General features: G+C 43.0%; 1 protein-coding gene across 2 annotated transcripts; it reads right to left on the minus strand.

The window, feature by feature from the left end:
• On the minus strand, window positions 1-7,779 carry LOC124670286 (disease resistance protein RGA2-like). 2 transcript variants are annotated; one of them, XM_047206787.1, is made up of 8 exons: window positions 3,093-7,779; window positions 2,791-2,914; window positions 2,349-2,431; window positions 2,118-2,236; window positions 1,677-1,791; window positions 1,297-1,469; window positions 1,122-1,199; window positions 1-1,033 (listed from the first exon to the last, which is right to left on the minus strand). In XM_047206787.1, the coding sequence occupies exon 1, from the start codon at window positions 7,777-7,779 to the stop codon at window positions 3,103-3,105; it is 4,677 nt and encodes a 1,558-aa protein (XP_047062743.1). In that variant the 3' UTR covers window positions 1-1,033; window positions 1,122-1,199; window positions 1,297-1,469; window positions 1,677-1,791; window positions 2,118-2,236; window positions 2,349-2,431; window positions 2,791-2,914; window positions 3,093-3,102. The 2 variants fall into 2 exon arrangements, with proteins under 2 accessions (XP_047062743.1, XP_047062744.1); XM_047206788.1 differs by lacking the exon at window positions 2,349-2,431.
• Between the last annotated feature and the right edge of the window lie 2,015 nt (window positions 7,780-9,794).

The raw sequence follows: 9,794 nt of genomic DNA on the forward strand, positions 1-9,794 counted from the left end.
TTCAAATGCCAGTCATTGGAATAATAATGTCCAGGGTATGTGGGAAAGAATGGACTCAAGCATCATAATAATTTATTGAGAGGCCTATGCAACGAAAGGTGATCTCAGGACACAACAGATTTTCTCATTATCTTTATTGCACAGGTAGAAGTTCGATTAGCCATTCTGCACATGAACATTGAAGCGCTGCTGAAAATTTCCTCCTGTTTGAGGATGAACATTTCAAGCTTCTATATGGTGCCCCCTTTTCTTTCTTTTACTTTTTTTTTCTTTTTTTTCTTTTTCTTTTTTGTGTGAGAGCCATCAATGCTGACAAATTCACAAGGTTGATGAAGATGACCACAAAGGGCTTTTGTGTCTTCTCGAACTTTGGTGAGTGTGCACAATCAACTACTAGGGATAGCAGGATATGCGCTATATAGGTAGGTATGGTGTGAACACATGGAAGAAGCGGTTTAATTCTTGGATTTTGATATGTACCCTGGTAGAGTATGCAATCTCCCGATCAAGGTAAGCATTGCCAAGTGTCGGAGAGGCTAGAAAAAATTGGTTATGCAAAAGAAATGACTGGCTTTTAAAAACTTCAGACTAGAGGAACATCAAACTTAACAATACGCACTAAATATTCAGATTGCAATAATCAAGGCTCATGAAATCTTCTCTTATTTGGCTCTGGTGGGACAGAAAAATATTCCGGATCAATAAGTGCTTTATCTTTACGACTATATGTATGAACTCATCACTCTCGTATATTATTTCATTGGCAATGAATACAGAGAATGTAAGTGTGCTCAAAAGCTAGACTACCAACTTATCAAGAAAGCAAAAAGTTCTCTAACCAAGGTCTCATGAGGCAACAAGAGTTTGACACTTGCACATTGAATACAATCTAGGATAGCTAAAGCGATCATGCATTTCAGTGGGTTTAACTAACCTTCGAACAAAGGTACCTTCACAGATATGTCCCTATTGTAGAGCTGTTTCCCATAGTTGTACCACAAGCCATATACCAAAAACCCCAGGATCGTTGTGTCTGAAAGTTTGGAACTTAAAATAATTATACAACAAATCTTTTATCTTTTATACTTCTAAACGGGTCAAAGGAAGAACATTGTGCATACCAACTAATGACAGCCCGAGATCTGAATTGGCTCCACACAAGCACTAATATCATGAGTATTGAGTATTCGTTCAAGTTCCTATAATTCATTAAATTCTGTTAAGCCACAATTATGAAGAATGCAAGAACACCTTGTATTGATTCAATAGAGAACCGAACTGTAGAAAAATACAAACCTAAATTTCAGTAGCAAATCACCGAGTCTCATTTCTTCCAACATTACGCCTTGGACATTGGTGATCTGACCCGCACAGGGCGAACAATCTAAGTTTACCACCAAGTCTCTATGGGTGACGACCAAAATGCAAATGAACTTATCTAGAAACAACCAGAACGAGCATAAGAATACCTGCAGAAGATAGAAAAAAATGTTAGGTTTGTTATAAATCACATCCATGGAGGAAGACAGAGAAGTTACGAAATAGTATTAGCTGAGAATCATGTTAGTTTCGTGCTATTTTTTAATACAGTATATTATAATGTGTTTGCTGGAACATCTAGGTATTGGTAATTTGGTATGGTACAACATGATACAGTTATATTTACACATACTTACCAGAATGGATTTATCTATAGGAAGAAGATACCACATATGACCCTCATGTGCCTACTATACATGGATGGAATGATATCTACAAGGCTAAAACAATGTTAAACTCCAAGATGGAGCCCTGCATAGTGAATAAATAAACCTTGGTCAGACATCAGATTATCCAGTATTGAAACTTATCTAGAAAAAAAAAAGAATGAACATAAGAATACTTGCAGAAGATAGACAAAGTGTTAAGTGTGTCATAAATCAAGTCCACTGAGGAGGAAGACAGAGAAACTACGAAATAGTATTAGCTGAGTATCATGTCATTTTTCTTGATATTTCTTACTACGTTATATTTTAATGTGTTTTCCTGAACATCTAAGCATTAATTAGAAAATCATGTAGGGAATTTGTAATTTGGTATGGTACAACATGAGCACAATTCCACCTACATATGCTTACCAGAATTATTGATTTATCTTGTAGGATGAATATACCACATATGACACTCATGTGCCCGCTGTACATGGATGGAGCGAAATATACAAGGCTGCAACAATGTTTAACTCAAAGATGGAGCCCTGCATAGTAAATAAATAAATCTTGTTCAGACATCAGATTAGCCAGTAACCAAACGAGAAAGTTTTGACTTGATGCATGGAATTTGGAAACTGTGATGTTACACATGCGTACCATATCAAGACAATAATGTTAGAGCAGTGCCTGAATGCTGAGAATTCTACAAAGATGGGAGAATTTATGACTCCATGGGCAGCCTGCACGGTATTATGAGCACACACAGTTTAGACTTTTGGAATAACAACATAAACTGGGGAAAGATTGATGGTATTTGTGGTTTCTGGTGTGGGATAGGAAGAAAAACAGAGGGTAATGGTGGAATCGTGGATGGATTCAAACAAGATCTTATTTGGTCAAACTGAACTCTAGTACAGAGCAGTCCATAACAACACAAGAAATCGTCTCAAAAAATTGAAGGACACACGAAGGGAAATTTGCCCCAGGTAATCAAAACAGCATCAACCAGATGAACAAACTATGATAAAAAAAAATTCTTCTTCTAAAGTGTGAGGGAAGTGAGGCAGTACTGATTTGTTAATTAAATGAGTATACTAACCAGTTTTATGTGCAGGCTGTAGATACAAACTGAGACTGTCACACTTGCAGCTGGCACCCTGAAACCCTGATTCCATAGAGAGCATTCTAGCAGGCTACATGAATATACAAATCCAAGGAGAAACCTGCACGGTAGATCAAAACAAGTGAGTTATTTAGATGAAACAAACAACAGTGAGTGCGATGCACCAAGCAAAACAAAAAGAACGATTTTGAGGCTTACAAAGTTAGGAATCGAAAAAGCACGGGAAGTAACTGGAGATGAATAGAGAGATTGAGGGAAAGTGTTCGCTTGTTACATACCTTGGATTGGTCAGGTTCTGACAACCGGAATGGTTCCTATTAGCTTCCGGCACGCCCTTTTTAGCTCCTCGCTGTTACCTCGATGGACATCTAATTCTAGCATTGACCTTGGAAGGCCATCCTTGGGCAGTGACTTGATGGCGTGACAGTGGGCGATCTCCAATATTTCCAGAGAACTCGGGAGGCTGTTGGGCAGCGACTTGAGGGAATCACAGCGGTAGATCTCTAATTCCCGCAGAGAGCTCGGAAGGCTGGGCAGGGACGGGATGGCCGAGCAGTACCAGATGTCTAATTTCTTGAGGTTGATAAGCTCGTGTATCCCTGCAGGGAGACGCTGCAGCTTGTCTCCCTTGAAAAATCCGATCTCTTGGAGAGAGGTGAGGAGCTGAAGGGCCTCCTCTTGATCCTTTGTCAAGCGCTCCACCTCATCGTCATGGAAGATGAGATGCAATCTGGTGAGGGTGGAAGAGAGGAGGCTGCAGATCGACGCGGCAAGGACTCCTGTGTTGCTTCCCGTGGTCAGATACAAGAGCTTGGAGGAACGGGAAAACACCTCTATGTCATGCGGCCGTGAGGGGTCGGGATCGGCGAAGAAACCGGAGGCAACAGGGAGGTGCAAAGCAGTGCATTCTGTGAGGCTTCCGTGGGCGAGGAGAGGCCACAAGCCCTCAGCTCTTGATTCACCAATTAATTTTATGTGTAATGCGGTGAGAGAGGTGAGGTTTGAGATGGCGTGCAACGTCTCCATGTGCTTAACGCCCTTTATCATGAGCACTTGCAGGCAGGTCGGGAAAGGGGGAAAAGAGGAGGACGAAATAGAGGAGAAGAACTCGGGGCAATTTTCTATATCCAGCTGGCGGAGGGCGCTCAGACGTTGGAGCCCACCTCCGCCTGCGTGGTCATCGTTCGGTGGATTGGAGAAACATTCAGTAATTAGCAAGAACTGTATCTTGGGAGGCAAAAGCAGCAGTCCTTGTGATGCTGCTATCGCTGTTGTTATTATTTCCTTGTTATCGTCTCTTGTCTGCTGCTGCTCTTCCGTAGTAGTTTTTGCATTCTCTGCCACACCTAACCCAGTTATATTCTTACAATTATATATTCTCAAGGTCGAGAGCTCTGGAAAGAATGAGAGCAGCAGCGTCAATTCTTCCCCACTAGTATCACATTCACGAATAGTGAAGTCTTCACATGGAAACCTGTATATGCCATGACCCACACCTTGAACCCACGACAAGATGCTACTCGGACAACCTACTATCTCGATCTTTTTCAGAGAAGTTAGCACTCGCATGTGATTCAACGGCATGAGAGGACATCTCGCCATACGCAAATATTCCACATCAGCTAGATTAGAGAAATTCAACACATTCCACGACACATCACGGTGACCATGTTTTCCCTCAACTTCCACCCCTACTTCCTTTCCATCTATTCTTTTGTAAAGGAGCTTCTCAAAATCTGATCCCACACTTTCTATCATAGCAGAGCATGGAGCATGAATCCTCCAAGGGATAGGAGGCAACGACGCTAGTTTTGGGCAGTCTTCAATAACAAGCTCTTGTAGTTTAGGAAACCAAGCCATTTTCTCTTCTTGTTGTGCTTGACAGCAAGTAGGATGTGAAAACGGCAACTCCATAAGTTCAAAACAATGTGTAAGGATGAGCACTTCCAAGTGGGAGAAAAAGGGACTGGCACCATTTCCAACCCATTTTGACAAACTAGATATGTTGCTTAATTGCAGCCTTTTCAAATTATGAAAGTTTGGAGGTGAGATACTACAACACTGATACTCTTCACCACGCTCATTAACCATCCATATCTCTCCTAGAGGCGGAAGATTCTTCCAGGATACACCTTCTAGACAAACAGATTCCAAACACTTAACTGAGAGATTATCACATAGCCAGGATGGGCAATTAGTTCCCCCATGCCCTTTAATGCGTAGCTCTTGAAGACTGCTATGGGGTACAAGACTTTCAAGAATAATTTCTTCTTGTAAAGGATTGTTGTTAGAAGGCTCAGGATCCCATTCTAATATGAGTTCTCTTAAGTGTTTTTTATGTATCAGTTTTAATTCATTTGCTTCTTCTGTTGTTTTCACCTTTTCAAGATTATAAATGCAAAGTGATCCCCCAAGCTCTGTCAATTGCCCAAGCTGACTCGGTTCAAAACCCTCACTCTGCTTTCTCACCCTAAATTCCCTTAATTCCTGAAAGAGTTTTAGTTTTCCCACCCCAAAAATATTAGAATGAATGTTAAACTGGTCTTCTTGCACAAGAAAGTGGCGCATTTTTACAAGGTTGCCCATATGTCTAGTTGAAATAACACAACGATTCGCGTTGCTTAGATCAATAACCTCTAAATGATACAATCTGAATAGCACGCTTGGTAAGGACAAGATCCAGTGAGACAACGGCTTGATCCTTAGGTAGCGAAGATGGACAAGTTTTGCAAAGTTGTAGAATATATCATCCACATCGTATGACACTCCGGACAAGAAAATGACGCGAATGGCTTTAGCCTCCCTAAACAAACCACCAAAAGTTTTGGCAAAATTTCCATGGTAATCTCCAAACAACATTAAAGTATGTAGATTTTCTACTTTCAATCTTTTCCCTAGTGCACTCAAATTATCATTATAATCTTTAAAAGACAATCTATTCTTGACATATGTGCTATCCACGATAATAGACAAGTGACGTACCGTAGGGAGGGTTTGTATGTCCTTCACGTTAGAGCTATATATGCTAAGACATTCAGACGATGAAACATGCACCGCCAACTCGTGTAGTAGGTCATGGATTACATAAAAAGGTCTTCCATCCTGATTATTAGTTATTTTAAAAAATCCATGATTAACCAATTCATTTAAAAAGAAAAGTCCAACATCTTCAATTCTTTTTTTGTTCATATCACACGAATGTAAAATATCTAGTCCTATCCACAACTGAACCAACTCTTCCCTACCAAATTCGTAGTCTTCAGGAAACAAAGCACAATACGAAAAACATTTTTGTAGATGGAAAGGAAGATAATCATAGCTGAGCTTTAAAGCAGGCATAATATCATTGTCGTTGGTTTGTGATTCCCATTCTTTACTTTCCAAAATGCTTATCCAGTGGTTCAATGTAAGTTTGTTTCTTAGTAATCTACCGACAGTTTTTGCTGCAAGAGGAGAGCCCTTCAGCTTCTCCACTATTTCTCTTCCAACTTCAGCTAATTCTGGATGGTCAACCCATGGTTTCTGGACACCAAATACACATTCTTCAAAGAAATTCATAATATCTTTAGGGGATAGACGCTCCAATTCTAGTGAGCATTTAGTTGTTTTAACCTTGTTTGCTACCTCGGGTATTCGAGTCGTGACTATAACCATGTTACCTTTCGCCCCCTCTTTTTTAAACAGAGCTAATAGTTTTGTCCACTCATTGTCATGATGTGTCCACACATCATCTAACACAAGTAAAACCCTCTTTCCTTTGATTCTTTGCTCGATAAGCTCTTCATCACTCGAATTTGTGTTTTCATTATCAACTTTAGGGATCTTTTTCACAATATCTTTTGCTAGCCTATTCGCATTAAAATCGAGAGAGACGCATACCCAAATGGGAACCTGGAAATGGCTCTTCATCTCTTCATATATGTGTTGCATGAATGTTGTCTTGCCAATACCGCCCGGGCCAACAACAGGAAGCACGGTAAGTGCACAATATTCATCGTTAACAATTTCATTTTCAACAAAATTTTTTTGGCTATCCCTCCCATATAACTTAGGCTCTACGATTTTTGGGGTGGTTTGGGCTCTGTTCATAGCAGTTTCCTTACTAGGGGTACGGCTGGAGCCAAGTAACTCAAGATTAAGAATGGTGGAAACCATAGCACAAACGGGCTTCAGCTGTTCTACGATGTTCCTAATTTTTTTAGACATTTCAACTCTATCAAATTTTAACCTTGGTGCTTGTGCGTCATGATTCCTCTGTGATGCCTTGGAGGACTTCCAGGCACCACAGACAAATCGTTGTACACGTACGCTAGTGTCAGAATCATCATCGTGAACAGACGGAAAAGAATAGCACGGAAAGTGTTTACCAACAGTAAGGGCGGCGTCTCGAGCACTGGAGGCAAACTTCGGTACGCATCCTTTGTCAACCTGCAGGCCAACCTGGCTTGCGGGTGATGGTGGTAAGGAGAAGATATCACACCTGCCACACGAGCAGATGCGAGAAAAGCATCCTTGCTTGACACCATCTTGCTGCTCGTCAGGATGATCACGCGTGGCAGCACGCGAGCATGCTGGTAGCTTGACCTTATTCACGAAAGATCTGACCGTATGGCGAGCGTTGAGGACGAGGTCTGGGACACAGCCTGCAGCATGCGCGTCAGCAGCATGGTAGGTACCGTCGAGCTCATCCTGGATGCGGAAGTAATCGAGCTCGTCCAGCAAATCATCTGCCCCATACGCGAGCTGCCGCAGCTTGCCTAGCAGCTCACCCAAGGCAGGGTTGTGGATCTCCCTGCCTTGGACGTTGTTGAGCATGGCCTGTGCGTACATCAGCTGCATCTTCAAGTCCTCCATGTTGGATCCGAGCAGGGAACTGGCACCCCATGCCTCCAGCAAGCCGCCAGACAGCGGGCTCAGCGCCTTGCCCACCACCCAGGTCGTCGCGCTTATCCCGGCCGTCTCCATCGTCGGGTTTTTATCAATGTACCTACATGGGATCAACCAAGAATTCAAGATTAAGCTCAAGACAATGCAAGAGCCATACCGTAAAAGTTATGCTAGAGAATAACTTAGTATGAAGGTGGGGGAAAACAGCGATGCTCCCTCGAACAGGCACCCGCGTCGCTGGGTTCGGCTCTCCTGCAGGGAGCCCTGCACGTACTATCCTGCAGGCCCAATAAATAAGAGACACCTGTCCTGGTAGGCCCCACCTCTCAAATAGTATTTTCGTTTTTCTTTTCTGTCGAAACTTTCCTTATCCCCTCACTTTTGTTCTAACTGTTCGAGGAGATCCCCTGTTCGAGAGGCGAGGCTAGCAGACATTGGTACACCACTACACCGAGCTGAGCCTCGTGAGAAGATAGCGACGGGCAGCCTCGGTGATTGAGCTCGCGGCCCCAGCCTCGACGGAGCTCGCGACGCCGGCCTCGGTGATTGCGCTCGCGGCCGCGGCCTCGACGGAGCTCGCGACGGCGGCCTCGGCGATTGAGCTCGCGACGGCGGCCTCGCGATTGAGCTCGCGGCGCGGCCTCGACGGAGCTCGCGGCAGCGGCGGCGGCCTCGACGGAGCTCGCGGCAGCGGCCTCGGCGGTTGAGCCCGCGCGGCAGCCTTGTCGATTGAGCTCGCGATGCACTGTCGATTGAGCTTGTCGGAGGCCAAATCGGTGTGCGCTCGCCGCCTGGACGCGGGAGAGGCCGTCGCTGCTGACCCGGGTTCGTGAGAAGAGGGCAAGGAGGAGCACAAGGAGAGGGGGAGCAGGCGCTAGCTACTGAGTGCAGGAGCACGGAGCACGGAGCACGGAGCACGGAGGACGGAGCCCTGCTCGCCGTCGACCTGAAAGGTGAGCGGTAGTTCATCACTTAATTAGCCATGTACAGCTTACTCCCCTTGTAGCATATGAATTTATTTACTATAGCACATCAAATGTTGTAGATAACTACAACGGGGAACACAAATTGCTGGAAGTTCCTTGTCGGAAATTTAATCTCCAAGACAACGTTTAACTTAGAACGAAACCATCGGAAATAAACTAGTGCATAACCAGTATTCTTACATATCGAGCTGTAATATGAATGGTAAGATCAAGTACTACATCCCGTTTTTTGGTACAACAATCCTGGCAGGCAAATTTCATATAGAGCCACTTAAAAAGGATTATCTTGTTGATTACTTGATTGGCTACCCAAGAACTGCAAGAATAAAAAAACAATTTTTGTAAGAAATAACCTAGAATTTGTTCCATTAGAGAAATATTGAATTTGTGAGTATAACTTGTTAGTGAAAAATACCTTGCTTGGCAGCTGACCATTTTGATATGTTGTCCATCCCATGTCTGGTAAAGCTACAGAACCAGAACTCTACATACAGTGTAACCCAAAAATTAGTGCAAGTGAACGGCATATTTTCCGATGTCAATCTGGGCCTTCTGAGCTTCTGTAATTCTTCTCTGAGATCGCAACAGATGGGCTTTGCTTGGAGTTACGAGTTCATGATTATGAGCATCCTCAAAGCTGCTTACAACATATTTTCCGATTTCACTTATTTTGATAGTCATCTCGGCCTTACAACCAACTCTTGTATCTGCTCGCTTCCGTTGGCATGGTTCAGAAGCACTGCTCTTGTCTTTGTAACCTGACTTTGAGCATACAAATTTCTTTGTCCGAATAACATTAGTTGAGGATTTATCATGCCAAAATTTCCGGACACTGAAACCTACATGTCCTGCATACGTATTGTAGAACTCATATGCCATATGTTCATTCTCAAATTCCATCCCTATCACTGGTTTTAACCTTTTGATGTAATGATCATCTCTACTAGCACCTGTCTCTCCTACATTAGTGGTCTCATGATCTACACAAAGGAGAATATATTATACACTTTAATTTTGCTGTTAAGACTGACAAGGAAAAAGGATTATGGTCTTCATAAATTAAACTCTTCGTTCTTTTTAAATCTTGTCTACTCTGTATGCTAGAGT

Source organism: Lolium rigidum, chromosome 7, assembly GCF_022539505.1.
Source record: "Lolium rigidum isolate FL_2022 chromosome 7, APGP_CSIRO_Lrig_0.1, whole genome shotgun sequence".
NCBI lineage: Eukaryota > Viridiplantae > Streptophyta > Magnoliopsida > Poales > Poaceae > Lolium > Lolium rigidum.

Bases quoted from the DNA above. Each gene is read 5' to 3' on its own strand.
- LOC124670286 (XM_047206788.1), bottom strand. From the start codon at position 7,779: ATGGAGACGGCCGGGATAAGCGCGACGACCTGGGTGGTGGGCAAGGCG.